General features: G+C 35.6%; 1 protein-coding gene across 5 annotated transcripts in view; it reads left to right on the top strand.

Annotated features, from left to right (window-relative positions):
• The window catches only part of TMTC2 (transmembrane O-mannosyltransferase targeting cadherins 2), a 437,531-nt gene that overhangs the window by 275,174 nt on the left and 141,600 nt on the right, over positions 1–20,757 (top strand). For all 5 annotated transcript variants that reach the window (XM_032346873.1, XM_032346877.1, XM_032346875.1 and 2 more), the window contains 3 exons: positions 4,458–4,543; positions 5,027–5,211; positions 6,322–6,400. In XM_032346873.1, the coding sequence (XP_032202764.1) occupies positions 4,458–4,543; positions 5,027–5,211; positions 6,322–6,400 (350 nt within the window). The remainder of the gene's footprint in view (positions 1–4,457; positions 4,544–5,026; positions 5,212–6,321; positions 6,401–20,757) is intronic.

Genomic DNA, 20,757 nt, shown 5'->3' with positions numbered 1-20,757 from the left:
GAATTTTATGCGATGTTCTTGATACACTGTATCAAGTAAGTTTAACTTTTGTTATTGTTACCATAAGTATTTCAGTGTTAAGGGGTTCTATTCCTCTGTCCTCTCTTCAGTAAATAAAGAATGGTTTCTGTAAATGTGGCAAAAGTCAGTCACAGAAGCTTGCACCCAAGCTAAGAGTACTAGAATTTACATCCAAGTTAAGAGTGCTAGAACTTACCCACATTCATCCTGATCTACCTGAACCATGTTCCATTCTCTTTTTAGAGCATCGATGCAAGTTTAGCGTTTTACAAAATCGGAGCATCCTAGAGTGAAAGGAGAACAAGCTCGTATGCATGTACCTCAAATGGAATTATTTTCTCTTTACTCCTTTCCTTCTAGAAAGAGCAGGGGATTTATTCTCAGTGAAACTGTGTTCCAGTCCTCGTTTTGCCTCGTATTAGTCATAAAACCTAGAGTTAGTGGGTAAATTTTCTGAACCTCTTTTCTTCCTGTGTAACACGGAGCTGATAACACTTTCTCCCTTTGGCTAAGTGTCACTTATCCCACGCCTCTGCCAGTGTCACTTGGACTCTGAACCTTTACTTGTTCATTCGTGAGCTGGGTCAGCATTGGTCCCCCATCCTCTACCAGAGTAATTTCCCACACCATTTATTTTCTTATTTGTCTCCCCTATAGATTGTGCACCCACAGGCGTGTGCATCTCTGTCTTGTGTACATTTGCAGCGTGCACATGAGGGCATAGTTGATGCTTCGTTAAAATCTCTAGCCCTGAGAAATCAGCCCTGGCAACCCTCTAACTTGGACCACTCCACTGTTAACTTTATTCCTAAAATGGAGGGGGTGATGCCCTTACATTCAAAGAACCACGTGATATATAATCCTGGACATTTGCCGGCTGCGTCACTCCGTGGGACTCGGGTCCTCTGAAGAGTCAGGCAGGCTGGACAGGATTGTCTAGGTGCAGTGATCATGCCATTTATCATTTTCTCTTTGTATATATTTTTTTGAATTAGGAAATGACAGGAATAAAATACATCTGTGTTGGGGAGTCCAGGAGGCTGAACTCATCAGTTTACGAGGTTTATGGTCTTTAGGCACATTGTCAGAGATATGTGCTCATCCCCTCATGTTAATTCTGTCTAGCCTAACAGCATATTTGCCCTTTAGAAATGTAATTATGTGGAGACTAATTAGTGGGCTGCTGCAGTTATTTAGGTGACAATAAAAGATACAGAGGGCTTTGATAGAGCCATAGAGCTAAACCTTGAGAGGCAGAATAAAGAGTTATAGAAAGAAGCATCGGTGGGCTTTGGGGACTTTATAAAACATGGAATTGTGAGTATGAGTGAAAGGTCAACAATGATAACCAGGCTACTGATTTAGTAAATGCAGTGAATGACAATCCTGATTGCTGAGGAGATTTTTTTTCTTCTTTTATTTATTTCATTTGTTTATGTTTTTATTTACTCTTGATCGGGAGATGCTGTTTTCAATTTTTGAATGTGTTGATTTTGAAATCCAGCGAACACTGAGTTTGACGCAGCTCAGGAAGCTGTCAAAAATATGTCTGGATGTCAGGAGATCAGTCACTCTTTCAGAATTGAGAACAGTCCATCTATACACGAATGCGTGATATCATACAGAGACTGTGTATGGAGAAAAGAGAAGACAGAGCCCTCTGAAGCACCAGCTTCTTGTAAAGGAGTGTATGAATGCTCTTCAAGGGATGGCTTTTTTAGACTCTGTAGGATGGTCCCAGGTCAAGAGAACTAGGGGGAACTGGTCTGCAAGAAGCAGAAGACAGAGAGTTTCAGGAAGGAAGAGAGTTACAGTGTCACAAATGCTGTAGTTGCATGGGCCATTCATAGAAGCCCATGATTTGGGGGAGGGTTGATACTTAGAGCCGGAGCGGGATTTAGGACGTATATGGGATTTGAGTCACTGGAGATTTATACTATTGATTATTCTGAAAGGAAATCTGAGTCTGAGGAGAAGAAGGAATGGTAGAGGTGGAGATAGGAAAGAGTAAAGGTTGTAGAGGTTTTTCTTCCTTTCTGTGCTAAGGGGCACATGAATATTTTTCTGTATTTTTAAGGCAAAGGAAACTGTAAGGGACAAAGAGATTGGCTCATGGAAAGATTTTTATTCCTAAAGGAGGTGGAAAAAAAATAGGATTAAATATCTTGATGGTGGGGCGCCTGGGTGGCTCAGTGGGTTAAAGCCTCTGCCTTTGGCTCAGGTCATGATCCCAGGGTTCTGGGATCAAGCCCTGCATCGGGCTCTCTGCTCAGCGGTAAGCCTGCTTCCTCCTCTCTCTCTTTGCCTGCCTCTCTGCCTACTTGTGATTCTGTCTGTCAAATAAATGAATAAAATCTTTAAAAAAAAATATCTTGATGGTATTTCTCCTCTGGTACCATTAACCTTGTATCAAAGGGGAAGGACCTTGTTATCTGAATCTCAATGGAAAGTGATAAAGGCAATTAAGGTGGTAGATAAGTTTCTGAAATGAGGTAATGCATATGAGCTTAGTTAACTGGAAATCCAGCGTTTTATCAGTAAAGTTATTATTGTGCAGAAAAGTATTCCTATTTTGGAATGCATGTGAGTCTTCTTTCTCTTTAACAGTTTAATCTTTTTTTTAAAGAAGAGACTCAGGTCTTTCCAAAGAGTATTGCATCCCTTTACTCCATTAAAATTTTTAATTAGTATTGAAGTATAGTTGACATACAGTATTATAGTAGTTTCAGGTATATACCTACTTTTAAAGACAATTGAACATTTTCACAAACTTTTGAGTACTGCAGGAAGCTTTGTTTCTAGCAGCTAAAAAGAACACTCAGCAATAAAACATATCAATTTCATGAACAAATTATTGCTCAAGGGATGCCTGGATGGTTCAGTCGGTTAAGTGGCTGCCTTTGGCTGGGGTCATGATCCCAGCATCCTGAGATTGAGTCCCACATTGGACTTCTTGCTTGGTGGGGAGCCTGCTTCTCCCTCGCCTCTGCCTGCCTGTGCTTGCTCTCTCTCTGAAAAATAAATAAATAAAATCTTTAAAAAAATTGTTGCTCAAAACTTTCTATAGAAATGTATATTTATATATCTACATAAGTGATGTTTGGTCTGTTCAGGTGACTTTTAAACAACTATTAGAGTTAGTGAGGTTTGGGTGCCTGGGTGGCTTAGTCAGTTCAGCGTCTGACTCTGGACTTTGGCCCATGTCCTGATCTCAGGGTTGTGGGATTGAGCCCCCTATCAGGCTCACAAAGTGGGCATGGTGCCTGCTCAAGATTCTCTCTGCCCACTACCTCTGCCCCCAAAAGCGAAGGAAAAGAAAAAGAAAAAAAAAAGTACTAGGTTAATCTTTGCTAATGATATGAGTGGGCAAACTTTAATTTTGAAATGATTTTCTTCGATGTATTTTCAGTGCTGCCCATTAAATACTAAGGTGAGTGTTTTAAAAATATTCTCCAGAATGATAGTTTTTATCAGGAGCCTGCTCATTTTGTAAAGGCCTCAGTAGCTGGCAAGTGGACTCTGCAGTTCGAGGTTGAGAAGAGCAGTACTTGGGCCCAATAGAGGTGCCAAATGTCTATAAGATCCTCACTGATTACAGGAGAATAGGCATAAGCCAAAAAGCTGCTGAGAGAGCTTTCTAAACTTAGTCCAGCTCTCTGACACTGAATTTTCATAGATATGACTGCAGTTGATTCTGATTAGGTCATAAGGGTGGGGTCTGGAATGATGGGTAATCCCTGTGGCCACTGCCTAATGGACTTCCTCAGGAGGCCCATGGGGGGGTGGTCTGAGGGTGAGGAGGCAAAAATGTGTCTCACGACAGTGCAGTGAGATTTGCCTAGTGATTCTACAATTTAGACTTACTTGACTGAATCCAGAAACTAAGGAGATAACAATGTGGATAATCTTCAATCTTTTTCTCTGTTCCTTTATGGCATCTGATTAAATTCTCACTCTCTTTATCCTGTTGACCCAGATTACCTTTTGCCTTTCAGGCAGTGACGGTAATGTGGTTCGTGAGAGAGAGACCTCATGTTCTCATGTTTAAATGTGTGTGTGTGTTTGTATCACTGCCTTAGACAAGTTTCCTTTATGAACTGGTGAAAAACTGTGCTTGCTCCAAGAAGAAATCCAGGTGGTTTGTCATTCCAGTGGGAGAGAAAAACTGCTGGAAAGGGAAAAGTTCATGGGGGGTAAAGTGCTCTTTGAAAATACCTCTTAATACTTTCTAATGCAATATAAATGTAGCTGATACCCAGCCAGTATTTTCTCTCCTGAGGAATCATTTTCTTCTATTAAGAATTTGTTTTTATAGTACCAGGTCAGCATTTTTACAGTCCCTTTGACCATTTTTATTTTTGAAATGTAAAATACAAATTTGTGGTTTTATGGGTAGTAATACAGTCCTTCTCCAAATTTCTATTTTTTTCATGCAGAGGGTTACTGCTACAGGAGAACAGCAGGTTTGCGGAAGCATTACATTATTACAAATTGGCGATCGGAAGCAGGCCTACCCTGGCTTGTAAGTAATAATTCAAGTTCTTTGAAAGCACCTCTTTTTTTTTCCCCTTCTTTATCCACGAAAACTATCTTCGTGACTTACAGCCTCAGAGAGAAAAAAACATGCTATTTCTATTTCTGAACACTTACCAATCAGATTATGAGCCTCTACCAATTACATCTCCCTTCCATTTAATCAAGTTTTAATATCCATTTATCATTTTTTACTATATTAAGATAATGAAACTTTTATTCATCTAGAGTTCAAGCTGAAAATATTTTGAGCTCTTCGAGGGCCAAGCCTACCCACATAGTTTTCATTGACACCTGCAGTCCTTACTGCATTGTTGGTCCCATATATATTTGTTCCCTGAGAATTTATCTCTTGATTTTCTCATAAAATCAAAACTTATCCATAGAAACTAAGTTGGAATAAAAATAACTTTATTGTTGTCACAGGGTAGCTTATCTTCTCATTTATGTTTCCCCTTCTTTCCCCCCTCAGCTGCCTATTTAAACACCGGTATTATTCTCATGAACCAAGGAAAGACAGAAGAAGCTCGACGCACGTTCCTCAAGTGTTCTGAGATCCCTGATGAAAACCTAAAGGATCCTCATGCACATAAGAGCTCAGTTACCAGCTGTCTCTACAACCTGGGCAAACTCTATCATGAACAGGGACACTATGAGGTCAGGCCCAAACCCCGGCCTTTTGCCTTCCCTGGTGTTGTTGGTCCGAGTCTCCATATTTTACACCCTGAGATCTCATTGCAGAGACACTATGATCACTTCAGAAGTTAACACGAGTTTTTACTCAGATAGTTTTATGGTGAAATTCATTTGGAAAAGAACCTCTGCTAAACAAAACTTAAGATTTCTTTGCTGTGAATTTCTCAGAGCACTTGTGACTCTTCTAGAAAGGGATGTTAACATGCATTGTGTCTCAAACTTATTTGCTTATTAGTCTGTTTGATTTTATGACCCAAGACAAGTTATTATTATTAACTCATTTCCAGTGTTTGGTGTTAAAAAAAAATACTTTGTTTGTACACTTGGGTATTAAGGAAGTGATTTGGTGCTAATCATACCCATTTATTTTAATTCTTTTTACAATAGTAATAAAATGAAAATTAATTTTATTTTTTTAATTGGGGTGAGAAGAAGAGTAATGGAGATGCGATGTTGCAGAGGAAGCTGGGAGGTGTGTGTACTCTTTCCCTCACAAGAAGCAAACCTGCATGGGTTTCTTCTCTAACATTTAATATTGTTCCTCCTTACCTTTCTCTCTGTCAAACCCATATTCTTACACCATATATTAACACTTCAATATAAGGATAAAGATACTGTTTTTTAAATAATTTCATTTTATAATCTCAGTAGATCTCAGTAGCCAGAAGACTATTAGTAGCTGTTTTGTTTAGATCCTATTTGGTTGTTTGGCTCAAAGTAACTATAGATTTTAGATGAGTATGGGTAACTTTCAAATGTGATTTTTACTAGTTGTTTTTTTTTTTAAGCTGAATCATCTATGTGAAGTGGAAAATTTATATTTAAATAAATAAGCTTCGGCACCATTTGACTGCTTGTTCAACAAAAATTTTATATGGTCTTCTTCACTAACGGGGGTGAATATTTTCATTCATGAAATTGGGGTAGTATGACATCAAAAGACAGATCAATTATTTTCCTTTAATGGACAATTTAGAAATAGCAATGAAAGGTTTTGATTTTGGAAGGATGTTATTATATGAATTGTAGTGAATATCCCTGTACTTTCTCTCTTTTTGTTTCCTGAATTAGGATGCCCTTAGTGTATACAAGGAAGCAATTCAGAAAATGCCGAGGCAGTTTGCTCCACAGAGCTTGTACAACATGATGGGTATGTGAAATGTAATACTTTAATTTATTTTTCAGAAATTAAAAGAAATTAAAATCTATGCTTCTGTAAATAGAATTCTAATAACTCATATCCTTAATCCTCATCCGCAATACAGAAAAACTTATTCACAGTTGGGTGATATACATTCAAATTTTCACAAAGCACAATTTTTCTTTTCTTTTTGATTTTGTTTATTTGACAGACAGAGATCACAAGTAGGCAGAGAGGCAGGCAGAAAGAGAGAGAAGGAAGCAGGCTCCCTGCTGAGCAGAGAGCCTGATGCAGGGCTTGATTCCAGGACTCTGAGATCATAACCTGAGCAGAAGGCAGAGGCTTTAACTCACTGAGCCACCCAGGTGCCCCTTATTATTATCTTTTTTTTTTTTTTTTTTTTTTTAAGTAAACTCTACCCCCAGTGTGGGACTCAAACTCGTGTCCCAGAGATCAAGAGTAGCATGTTCTACTGACTGAGCCAGCCAGACACCCCAACAAAGCACTTGTATTCTAACAAGAGCTAATGAAAACATAACATGGTGATTCTTAACAAATTGGCCAGATCCCAGAGTTGTTGCAAGGTACTCACAAACCCATTTGGGTAATGAGTATTAGCTAGACTCTAGAGATTGAAAATGGTGAATAAAGTTTTGTATCTTAATAATCAAATTCATAATATTTAATAATGTTATTTTCTTAATCAGAAGTTCCCCCCAAATATACATGGTATGATATAGAGAGTTATGATTTTGAAGAAGAGAATAGAGAGTCATGATTTAAAAGATGAGAATAACTGAACCAACTTGTATGGTTTTCATTGATAAGGTTTTGGATCACAGTAGGTTTTTCAGAGTATTATTTTAGAGTAAGAACCGTATGGGAAGAAGGTAAATGTGCTACTATCATCATTCCTTTTCTACATTGAATAATTAGTTTAGTTGTCTTATTAGTCAGATAGTATGTAAGTTAGGACATGGATTTTTCTAGGTGCAAGAGGTCAGGATCTAGAATTTCTAATGAAATAATCTATCTATTGTCTGTGATTGCTCTGTGACTGCATTATATAGTAAATTGTTACCATATCTGTTTGATAGTAGACACCACTGAGAAAACTGCCTATTCAGTATGTGACTCTTGGAAAAGAATCCCTACAGTTTAAAATGCCCTGCTGATTGATTAGCTTTGCTATTTCCACATAAAGGAGAGGAAAAAAAGTTGCTTTTGTCTTCAAATCAAATATTTTTCTCCAAAGCACAAATTGCAAACTCAGATTTTTCCTTTTTCATTAAACTTGGTTAAGTGGTTTACTATTTCTCTGCATATAAAATAAATGAGACTATGTAATCTTTCAGATTATTTGATGCTTCTTTTTTTAAATAATATCTTATTGAAAGCTAACTTTTAAAAAATTTTATTATGTTATGTTAGTCACCATACAGTACATCATTAGTTTTTGATGTAGTGTTCCATGATTCATTGTTTGCCTGTAATACCCAGTGCTCCATGCAATGTGTGCCCTCCTTAATACCCATCACCAGGGTCACCCACCCCCACCTAAGTGGTGTAAGGTGGAATCTCAGTGTGGGTTTTGATTTCTCAAACTCAACACCCAACAAACAAATAATCAAGTCAAAACTTGGGCAGAAGACATGAATAGACACTTCTCCAAAAAAAGACATACAAATGGCTAACAGACACATGAAAAAATATTCATCATCATTAGCGATCAGAGAAATTGAAATCAAAACCACATAGGGATACCACCTTATACTACTTAGCATGGCAGAAATTGACAAGGCAAGAAAACACAAATGTTGGAGAGGATGTGAAGAAAGGGGAACCCTCTTCTACACTGTTGGTGGGAATACAAATTGATGCAGCCACTTTGGAAAACAGTGTGGAGGTTCCTCAAAAAGTTAAAAATAGAGCTACTCTATGACCCAGCAACTGATGATTCTGTATTCTGTGATTTGAGAAAATTGATAGTAGCTGTTTGGTTTGAGCACACACAAAAATCCCGAACCTTCCCAAACTAGAAAATACATGGCTAGGAAACATACTCACTTTCTCTTTTTCCTAAATAAGAAAAAAATCAGAAATAGTTTAGAGATAGAATGAGGCACAGGTCTGTAAACAGAAAAACAAACAAACAAAAAACATAGTTTGGCAAAGGTCAATATTTTCATTTCTTGTGTCCGGGAATCCCAGTCCCCGTTAGCCCATACAGCATTGGAGGGATTTTTTATTCATGTGGAAGAGGGCCTGGGGTATTTTTAGTTGTGGTTTCTTTTCTCTTCTGTATAATTGCTAAAAGGTTAAAATCTAGCTTCATTAAGTGTTCTTTTGCCATCATGCTCTTAAGAATTAAAGCAATAGCTTTCACTCTCTAGCATTTTACCATCAAGCTATCTACCCAGCCCATTTATCCAGCCATATACGTGTCCATAAAGCTTTGGGCCTAGTGTATAGATTTGTCAGTTGAATTAACTTTTCTGTATTAATGCTGGATAGTTCCTTATGTCAAAATGAATATTAGAAGGATTGTTTTCTCTAGCTTTCTCTACGGAGGCACAGTGCTTTTCATTTATGATTTTATTTTTAAGGTGAATGCATTAGAGGGCCTTCTTCCCAATTTTCCTGAATTATCAAGTAAGATGTCTTTCTTTAAATGAGGAAAGGACTCAGCTCCTTGGCAACGGACTGCATCTGGCATCTTTATTGTTAATAGGAAGTATGGTACTCACTATAGTGAGTGATTGCAGAAAATTCATTCAATTATTTTATGCAAATAAATTTGATTGAAAATTCAGCTGGTACCTTGGGATCTGACTCTCATATGGTTACACAGATGCTGAGCACACACAGGCAGCCAACGATAAGTGTGTCCCTGGGGTTATTGCTTAGTCTTTTGTCTTATTTTTCATTATAGAAAGAGGTCATTTCACCCAGACTCTGTAAAGCACTCTAACAATTGCAAGGGGAAAATCCCAATATAATTTAAGATTCTACATTTCTTCCGTAATTACGGTGGCTGCCTTCTGTTTAATTTTAGGTGAGGGTCTATCAGCTGAGCATATTTTGTAGTTTCAATTGTTCACGAAACTATAATTTTCTCAGAGTGAGTTCACCTCCTAATCAAATGGGTGAAGTCCTCGGAGTATTTGCTTTAACTCCTAATACATTTTGATTAGCCTCCATTTGACAAGAGAAAAAATGGCCCAGGAGATAAGCTGCCCTATCAGTTCATCAGTTTCATTAGTCTGTCAGCGTGTGCTGATTATCCTATCAAGTTTATCAACAGCCTCGAATGTGTCTTCTAATTCACACATTTACATATTATTAGTGCCCTTTAGGGATCAGTGATGGATTATAATGTCTGTCTAGATTCAGCCTGTAAGTATGCATTTTTCTCAGGGCTCATTCAGTGACACTTTCATGACCACCGACCCCCTCCCCCCAACCAGGCACTTGTGTTTTTATATACAAATATTCTCCTTTTTCCATTCTGTTTTCTAGTTTATTTGGAAGTTAGGAGCAATAAAGGAGTGTATGTGAAAAAAATACAACTATATTTGAATGTTCTTTAGTGTCATAACTCAATTCATTGCAGTTGCTTTTTTAAAAAAACAAAACCAAACTCTCTAGGTCTTTGCATTTTCTCGTCCTTTGAACATTTTATGAAAAACTTCTATTCTGTGTGCTACATGCCAGTAGTCTACTTATCCTGAAACCAAATGAGCGTATTTTCCCGTTTGTGTATTAACAGAAAATAACAAGTTTGATTAACTTGCTTCCCAACTTAAATTTTTCTATATTTTATCCTGTGTTTTTTTGTTTTGTTTTGTTTTTTCTTTGTTTGTTTGTTTGTTTTTTGGTGGCAATGCCTAAGTAAACTTAAAAAAAAAACTATTTAAAATATATTTTCATTTTTCTCTGATTTCATAGAACCATAAAGGAGATCCTAAGTATTATTTTATAAATAAATAAACTTTCAGCTAGGTGGCTTTTGTAATTGGCAGGGCATTTGAATACATGAAATAAGAGATCACATCACAAAATAACTGTTGAAATTGCTCCTAGCCAGTTATGACTTTATTTCTGTGGGCCTCAGTTTCTTCTTGAGGCAATAGCTAGGGTTAAATGAAGATTTGCTATGGTATGAAGTCAGATAGGTTCACATTATGGCTTTGATACTTAAGATAAGTGACTTTGAGCAAAATACTTAACTGAAGCTTCCCTATATAGAAGATGGCCGTAATAGAAGCATTAGTTTGAGGATCGATCTTAGTGAAAAGTATAGCATTTTGGACCAAATGCCCAACATGGTGGGTGTTTCATATTACCGTCCATTGTAGTCACTGTCTTTTCTGAAAGCCTGTAAGCCCCAAAAGTCTTTGGTTGTATTCTGTCAGATCTTTTTATATTTAGCAAAGTGAGTATGATTTCTTTATAAATAAGATTTTGTCTTAGTGATGACATTAACAAGGATTGCATTTAGTTCTGTCCTGTCTACAGTTTTGGGTTTTTTCTCATGAAGTCCATTTTCTTGGTATCTCAGCAATCACAGTCACAATCCATCTTGTAGCCTTAACGATGCTAACCTAAAGTGAAACAGCATACTCAGCTAATGCCCAATTGATTTAATTCCATTAATAGAGTACACCCTTTAAATTAAAGTTGTCATATTTAGGTTAGATTTCTTCTCCTTTCCTGTCAAGACATATTTTTTCCTCTGAACTTTTTTTTTTTTTTCTGACATCCATTGTAGCCCTTGATTGAATCTCGGTTTTTCCTCTTCTCAAATTATATTTTATTTTAGGATCATAGAATGTTAGAGATGGAAGATTCTTATCTTGGAAAGTCCTCCTAATATAATCTCTTTTACTTTATGAAGTAGGAATTAATACCCAAAGAGTTGAGCTGATTTTTTTAGGATTATAGTTTGTGTTGAAACCAAAAGGGTAGTTTTTAAAGACTTAAAAACGTTTTTCTGTTTAAAGATTTTATTAATTTGAGAGAGAGATAGAGATAGACAGAGCATGAGTGGGGAGGAGAGGAAGAAGCAGGCTCCCTGCTCCCTGGGGCTTGATCCCAGCATCCTGAGATCATGACCTGAGCTGAAGGCTGATGCTTAACCAACTGAGCCACATAGGTACCCATAAGATTTTTTTAAATTTTTACGTGATCTCTGTATGCAACATGGAGCTCACACTCACAACCTCAAGATCAAGAATTGCATGCTCCGAATGACTGAGCCAGCCCAGCACCCTAGAAAGGTAGTTTCCTGATTCACATTCAAATGCTTTTTCTATTTAGCCCTTGTGTATTACTGAAGTTGACACATTATTTACTATGTCAATATAGCTTTTATTTTCCAATTTAAATATCAGCAAAATATCTATAGATGTATATGTCTTATTCTTTGTCCAGATACATTAAAAATCTCTTCATTTTTACTAAGAATGAGAAAAACACCTACAAAAATGAAATATGCAGGATATTAAAATTTTTTTAATGTAGGATAATTTTTAACCATCTTCAGTTTTTCCTTTTTCTCTATAATTATTTACCTTATTATATATATGAAAATATTGCTTTTGAATATTCCTGAGATTATAGAAAACTAAATTAGACTGTAACTTTAAATTACTTTTATCACTTTGAGCCCTCTCAATCCCAAAGGTCATTTTAAGCCTATTTACTATTTAAAATAAAATTACTTGGCTTTCTCAATGCAAAGTAATTGTTGGGTTAATTATATTAGCAATTTAGGCCATTTCATCTGGGTAATAGATCTTGAGAACAAAAGGGCATAATGTGTTGCCTGGAGTAAGAGAGAATCTAGAATTATTGCCTTGCCATTACAGTGTATAATTGGTATGTTCAGAATAACCTCTGTGTGCAAAAAAAAAATGTTTTTTAAGTCTCAAGTGCTAGGTGGAGGTTACAGAGGTGGTAGTGGTATGACATGAAATAACCCATATGGTTCCTGTTCTCATGAAACTTTCTAGGTGATTTCACAGTTGGGCTGGAGCTCCTCAGTACCTTTCCTTAGTATGTTAATGCCTATAAATAAGAGGGAAAATTATATTACTCTAACTCAAGAATTTTTTTTTAAAGATTTTATTTATTTATTTGACAGACAGAGATCACAAGTAGGCAGAGAGGCAGGCAGAGAGAGAGAGAGGAAGGGAAGCAGGCTCCCTGCTGAGCAGAGAGCCTGATGCAGGGCTTGATACCAGGACCCTGAGATCATGACCTGAACCGAAGCCAGAGGCTTTAACCCACTGAGCCACCCAGGCACCCCAACTCAAGAATATTTTATCTATAACTTTAGGCTATGCATGTTGTCTGAACCAAACCAACCAAACTGGAAAATCCTCTTTTTTATTTCTAATGTGACACTAGTTGTCACAATTTGCATACATATTTATATTTTCCTCTTCTTTAAAAGAAAATGTGTTTACAGTGTTAACATGCTTTTTATGTTAGAGAGAGATTGTACTTTTCTTCCATGGGAATGGCAGGATATTGATCCATTGGTGTCGATTGCCTTATTCCCCTTTATTTGGATCTTACCATTTTGATTCTCTTCTTCCTGAAAATTTCTCATTTTTTTAACACACATCCCTATTACTTATGAAATCCCAGCTCAGTGATAGAAAATATATTTTTCTCCTTCAGCCTATAACTAACAACTCTCTTACATGTATAGATTTGAAACTGAAAAGGTGTTTTCTCCTCATATTCTCTAGTAAGGAGGGAGGAATCTTTTTAATTTTCAGTTTTGTTTTAAAAACCCCAGCTCTTTAATTATGAGAGATTTCCTTAAATTTTATTGAGACAGAGAGAATGGGGAAAGAAACAATGAATAGGGAACACAGTGAATTTATTAGAGCAATTTTTGGATCAAAAAGCTGGTCTAAACTTTAGAACTATATTTTTAAGAAAGAGACCTATGAAATAAAAGAGCCAAGTGTCATAAATGGCTGCTAGTGATCTTCAGATTCCTTATTCTTGCATGAGAACTGACACACAAAATGTCAAATGCCCTTCCTGAAAACAACATGTAAAAATTCTCCCTTGAAAATCTACCCTAACTCCACTTGAAATAGTGTACATTATATGCTGAATTCAGTTGGTAGAATGGCTATAAATGATTCTGTTTTTCTCTCAGCCTTCTGTAAGTCTAGGTTTTTTTAAACTGAATCATTTATTTTTGCTGGATTATTCTAATGCGTGTGTGTGCACCTCACCTTGTTTTAGAATCCATTTAGAATCCAGATATTCAGAATAGATTTTTGACGTGATGGTTCATATGCTTAGTGTTTTCTTCTGTGACTGGCTGTTCTTACGTGGCTTGCTCAAGGCATTTAGCATGCTGACTGTGAACGAAATGGTTTTCAACTGTGTCAGATTTGAACTTCACATCCTTCAAGTGTGGAAGCATTAACACTCTGGTAGTGTTAAGCTTTTTATACCATCTGCTTCCCCTGTTTTGAGTTCTGGTGATTTTCCTATGATTGCTTCCACTGGCACTCTTGAAAATTAGTGAGTCAGCCCTACAAATATGAGTATGACCATATAATTGGATTAGCCTTGATCTATGTACCTCCCCAAAGATTATGTACTTCTAGTTTTTAAGATAAGTCTCTTTATTGCACTTTGTTTTTTTTTCATTGTCAGAAAGGACAAGACCAGGAGATCAGTGTTAGGTGTGTAGTTTATGAGTCCAGAAAAGTGAAATATAAACCTGAGCAATTTTAGATATGGAACCAATAAGATAAGGAAATAAGGAAATCATGAACTTTTGGCTGTGTATCACAAAAGAATAAATATATAAAATATATGTTCAGAATCTGTAAAATTTTTTTTTCTCAAAGTTCATTTTACATTATAAAACTGTAGTGGTTTAATTTTCTTCTTTTTACCATTCACTCTTGGTACAGATTCTACATTATGTGCAATGGTTACAGACATTAATTTGCAAGGCATTAGTCTGTACACTACAGAGGCCAGCATCTAGTTCAGCTGCATTAAATAGGTAATATATTTTGTTTAAAGTTTCAATTAAATGCAGGACCAGAAGATATATGGTCCCTATGGGGAGTTTGAACACTTTCATGCCAATAGTAGAGTTGCTAAGAATCATGCTTGGTCTAGATGTCACTTGCTTTCCTGGAAATATGATATGAGACAGTTGATTATATTTCATTGCTATTAAAACCACATGAGCCCACCTGTTACATTAATTCATACTTTTGCCAGTTTAGTGGCAAAGGAAAAGATTGAAGTTTCAAAACTTTATTTTTAAATTGAGTTATAAGGAAGTGAATACACTCAAATTAATGCCTAATCATATCCTTATTCTCTGATTTCCAGAGTTTCACTATTTTTCCTTGAAAAAAAAAAAAGTTTTCTGATGCTTTAGTAGGAATGAGGGGAAAAAAAAAACACATATATTTTACTCTTTTATTGGGCAATATCCATGAAGTGAATCTTTTACTCAGAAGTAAATATGTATTAGCTTATTCTTTAAAAAATTGAGGTGATGTTATGTTATATTTGGGAAATTAACTAGACTTCAAAATCTGCCATTCTTAAAAGATGCCAGTTTTGGTAACATTTAGGTGAAATAGGTATAATCCTGAGTAAGAAGAAAATCTTGTTATAAAGGATACAATTTTGAAAGTCAGTGTCAAGGAAACTCTAAGTTGAATGTATTTAGAATAGTCAAGTAATACAAATAAAGTTTAAAATTAAACATTACTTGGGGTGCCTGGCTGCCTCATTCGGAAGACCATGTGACTGTTAGTCTCAGGGTCGTGAGTTGGAGCCCCACATTGGGTGTACAGATTACTTTAAAAATAAATAAATATACTTAAAAATAAATGAAACTAAATATATTAGTAATTATATGTACTTTGCTGTGTATGTATTTGTATCTGTTTTTCCTAAGAGGTAGGGAAAGAATGTTTTCTACATAAAAATCAATCATTTAACTTCCCAAATGAGTTGTTACTTAGTTGTAATTATATCTACACTGATAGAATCTATTGTTATACTCAAATTTAATAAAGAATTATAAAAGAGCGTACAAAGTTTTCTTCCAGAATGCAAGTCTTTTTTGCCAACATGTTACGTATGGTCATGGAGTTTTTGAGCTGTTCTAGAATCTTATTTTCAAATAATCATTACAAATAGGGTGAATTTTTAAGTTCCTGACATATCTTAGCAAGTGCTATTCATATAAAAAAGATAGTATAAAATAAATTATTCATTATATATTGTAGAGACATATTGCTTGATCCAGAAATACATATGAAATACATTCCCAAGAAGATAAGTGTAAATCTGAAAATGCTTGTAATTATACTCTTCTGACATCTTCCTGCAAATATTCAAGTCTTATTTCTTCAAATACCATTATTTTCATTAATTCTTTAAAGGCTTGTACAACATTTATTCATTCTTTTAACATTTTCCAGTGTAAACTTTGATTTTTAAAACCTATTTTAGCACTTCCTTGTATTTCTGCTGATCACTAATTATTTTAGTTGTATTAAGCCATTTTACTTACTCCAGTAGCTTTTTTGAAGACAGTATTTATTTTGGGGGAGGTGATCATCACCTCCACCAACATGCACATGAAAACGTACACAGTCTCATTTTCTATATTTTGGAAAATTCTGAGCATTTAAAAGGAATGGCTCCAATATTTGTTGATTATTTTTAGTGATTTATTTCCCTGAAAACATAAAGGGGATTGATTAGCCTAAGCAACTCCAGGATCCCCAGTTGCATGTAGAGAAATATTGACACAGACTCCTGGCTTTTTTCCAAGTTAACTTTTGATGGCATATCAGATGTTTCCTGTATATGACCTTAACACTAGAAATTAGGAACCCTTTTAACTTTCACTGAGGTTTAAACGCTTTCTTGATGATTTGGGTTTTTTTTTTTTTTTTTAACTTAATAAGATGTGTATTCAGTTTTTTCCCTGTATTTCTTCTTTTTGCTTATAACTAAACCTCTCTGCCTTACAGGTTTCTTCTTAAGTTGGATGCAGTAGGACTTGGTGAAGCGTTAACATGTTGAACCTTTTCATGACCCTCCTTAATTTAGACTCGTATTTCATTTTACTTCTAATCCCTTTACCCTGGTGGAAAAAGTGATAATTGTTGAAATCTGGTGTCAAATACAAAACAGCCTCTAATTTCTGTAACCAGTTTAATTTCTTTCTTTATCTTTTCCTGCTCTGTACAGTAGCTACTGAGCATTTCCCATCAGATCTAATGTATTTAAGGCAACTGGACTGTAGTATTTTACAAGGATAAGATCAGGCCAAGGAAAGGACTGGGGTGGGAGTGTAAAAGATTCACAAAATTTGACAACCTGTCGTTATAGCAAGTTTATGACATATATAAATAAAAAAGTCACACTCCCTAAGGTTTCTATGTTAATGCCAACACAGTGAAGTAAAAAGTGAGAATTAAAATCACAGCAAGTTAAACCCTTGATGTAATAGGCTCCTGATGTCATACAGTTCTGTCAGACCACAGATTCTAGAAAAAGAAATTACTTGGAAATTTCTCTTCAATGACATACTTGGTAAAAACAGATCTAAATCTTAAATTGGTACATAATTCGATCAATTATTTTTCAGGTGTTTATCAAGACTCTTTGGAACCAGAGGCTTCTGAACTTAGGGTAGAGGACAGATGAAGAAATGTAGGATTTTGTGTCTGACTCGACACATCTCCCAGTCTGGTTTGAGATCAGGAATATTATAAAAATAATATTTTATTATTAATAATAAAAATTAAAGGGAGGGGCCTTGAATACATTGTAGAACTGAGTACTTGGATAGGGAAACTCAATTTTCTAAAAATTTCCCTTTTAAATTGATTCATAAACTATAGTTTAATAGCAATAAACATTCCAGAAAGAATTTTATCAAAAATTTGACAAAATGATTCTAAAGTTTATTTGGTAGACTTAACAGAAAAATAGAGCCAAGAAAGGATAGAGAAAAAATAATGGGAGAGACATGCTCTACCCAATATGAAAGTATCAGAAAAACCTATAGTAGTTAAGAGTAGTGTTGTACACACTACACACAATTAGAAGGTTTTTTTTAGATAATATAAAATTAAATGTTGGTGAGGAAACAGAGTTGATTGGGACAATTGATTAAATGATGCTTGCAAAAATAAAATTAGACCTCTCTCACATTATATGACGGATGTATTTCATATGGAATAAGTAGCTAACTTTAATAATAAAGCTAGATAATTAGAATATATGTCCCTATGATAAAGAATTTTTATGCATAAAAGGCAGTGACAAAACTACAAAGGAAAATAATTTGCATAAATAAAAGTTAAAGTAGTCTGACATGAAAAACTGTTTTGACCTTCTTTTGCATATCAAAAGGGAAAGGTATATATCTTAGTTGAAAAATGGCTTAAAACTATTAAAAAAAAAAAGAAAAAAACAAGCAAATAAAAAATATTCATGGCCAAAAGGTTGTGGAAAAAATTTGTAAAAATGTAGGAATTAAATAAAATTGAAGTGATAGCTCTTTTTCTTTTTCAAACGGACATTTAAAAATGTATCACAATCTCATTTTCCTGGGGACTTAGGAAAGTTGTTCTTTTTATATAATATCTGTGGAAGTGAAATTGGTACCGTATTTTGGTGGGCTGAGTAGGGAGTCCCACATGGGTCTCCATCCCAGAACCCCTGAATCAAGACCTGAGCCAAAGGCAGATGCTTAACTGGTTGAGCCACCCAGGCACCCTAAAATTACCTTTTTAAACACAAAATAAATGAAGTATAAGTACTAGAAAGTTTTTGTGTTTTTTGATGTGCCCTGAACATCAAATTTTGGAAACCTAAAATTGTCACTTGACTGTGAGTACCATGAAGGTAGAAATGAATAATATCTCATTAATTAATCTTTATGCTTACCATCATATGCATTGTCCATGATGATTACCCTAAATTGGTGTGAGAGACAGCACTGAAGAGTAAAAAGAAACATTTACAACTACTCAATTATTATAAATTTTGAGTAAAGCATGATTACTTTTGGTAAACGTGGTCACAGAAGTTGGGGATTTTTATTTTTATTAGTTTTTTTTTTTTTAATAAAGAAATGGGAGATAGGAGAATTAGATGAAAACAGTTGAAAGGTACAGACTTCCAGTAAAAGATACATAAGTACTAGGGACGTGATGTTCGACCTGATGGCTACCATTAATGCCACTGTATGGCATATTTGAAAGTTGCTAAGCAAGCAGATCCTGAAAGTACTTATCACAGGAAGAGAAAATGTTGTTTTTCTTTTTTAAAAACTATATGCCAGATGATGAATGTTAACTGAACTCATTGTGGTGATCATTTCACAGCATATGAAATCAAGTCATTGTGCTCTCCACCTTAAACTTGGGCAGGGTTGTATGTTAATTATATCTCAGTAAAATGGCCAGAAAAAAAAAAAAAAAAAATAGAGAATCTAAACTGAGTCTTCACACAGAAATATACTACTGAGCAGGGACCGGAGAAACAGAAGGTAACTCTAGCAAGTATAGGTAGTATGTCCCATTACATACTCTATTCTTTATCGCAAGCCAGAGCTGTCCAGTAACTTGAAACATGAGAATCAGTGAAATCTGGGCTATTACATCATCAATAATCCAGCATTCTTCCCTTTAAGGAGTTAGCTTTTTCCTGCGTTATTTAGACCTAGGGCTTTTTAGGGAGGAAGAGTGACATTATTTGTTCTACATCTGAAACTGGTTTATACCTGCTTGAAGCCAACCTGGAGACATCCAAATCCCTTTTGTCTGCAAGTGAATTGAAGATAAATCTGGGTGATGAACCTGATCACTACATCATCACAGCAGATCTTCTCATTCTTATGAAAGTGCCTCTATTATGTCTTTTTTTTTTTTTTCAGGATGAGAAGGAAAAATAGTCCTCATTGCTTCTTTCCTCCTGGGTGCTATAAACATTTTTTTCCATTATTCTAAGTTAAGAAGAATTACAGCACCAGAGAAGATGACTTAAATTAAGGCCACTCCCCCCACTCTATTCCTGATCAAGTTTTCTCACTTCCTTCCTTATTGAATGTAACATTTTCTTTTCTTGTGGCCATTTCTTCATGGGATTTTTATGATTTTAATATTTTAATCAAGCTTGAGGGATTACATATATATCCTTCTCTTCTAAAACTGAATCCACTGATGGCACTTTTTGCAGTTATTTTATCTCCTCTCTATTTTTTTTAATAGTATTTGGACAGAATGGTACAGTAGAAGGAGCTAGAGAGAACCCTGATCTGAATCCTGAATCTGGCATTTGTTTAGTTTTGAACCTTGAACAAGTTGCTTAATCTCAGTGAGCCACAGTCTCGTCATTTGTGAAATGAGACTGATGTTAATTACAGTGTAGGGATAAGAAAGTATAAATATGTTTAAGACATTAGTAGGTATTTGATAAATAATCAGCTTTGTATGGTAGGCATCTTGATGCCTTGGAGAAAAATATGGGCTTTAGAGCCGTTCAAAACTTTTAGAATAGGGTTATTAACTGTCCTTGAGCAAGACATTTGTAGTTCCTGAGCCTTCCTCCTCATCCATAAAATGAGTCCTCTAATCCCTAGTACGAATTAGAAGTGAGAAATGTGACACTTCTACATTTTCAGTGGTAGGTACGTATCCAGTTCTTGTCAATATATTGTTTGTTCTCTACATCTCTATTGAGTCACTTTTTTTTTTAAGATTTTATTTATTTATTTGACAGAGATCACAAGTAGGCAGAGAGGCAGGCAGAGAGAGAGGGGGAAGCAGACTCCCCGCTGAGCAGAGAGCCTAACGCGGGGGTCAATCCCAGGACCCTGGGATCATGACCTAAGCCAAAGGCAGAGGCCTTAACCCACTGAGCCACCCAGGTGCCCCTATTGAGTCACTTTTAAGACACATTTAAATTCATCCATTATCTTTTTCTTGCATTTTAAGGTTTGCATCTTGATTGTATTACCACTTTTATAGGCTGCTTTTGTGTTAAGATTAGCCGTAGAATTCAAGTGCATCTCCTAGGATCCATATTCTTAACAGTTGAGTAACATATGCAGCAGAAGCATTTTTAAAGGTCATCTATAGATTGTTATTGTTCTTCCTTATTCCTTTAATTCTGTAGATAAGCCCAAGGCACAGTGAAATTATCTGGATGGGGAATGTATCACAAGCTAGAAAACAATTTTCCAGGAGTGAGAAAGAGTATACTTTTCCCCTGAGCCGAGAAATTGACAAGTTTGTGATTGTTCCCTACAGCAGGTTAAAGCAGCATGCTTTGAG

The sequence above is a fragment of the Mustela erminea genome, chromosome 6, assembly GCF_009829155.1.
Source record: "Mustela erminea isolate mMusErm1 chromosome 6, mMusErm1.Pri, whole genome shotgun sequence".
Lineage (NCBI taxonomy): Eukaryota > Metazoa > Chordata > Mammalia > Carnivora > Mustelidae > Mustela > Mustela erminea.
This window is presented reverse-complemented; position numbering and strand designations above follow the sequence as displayed.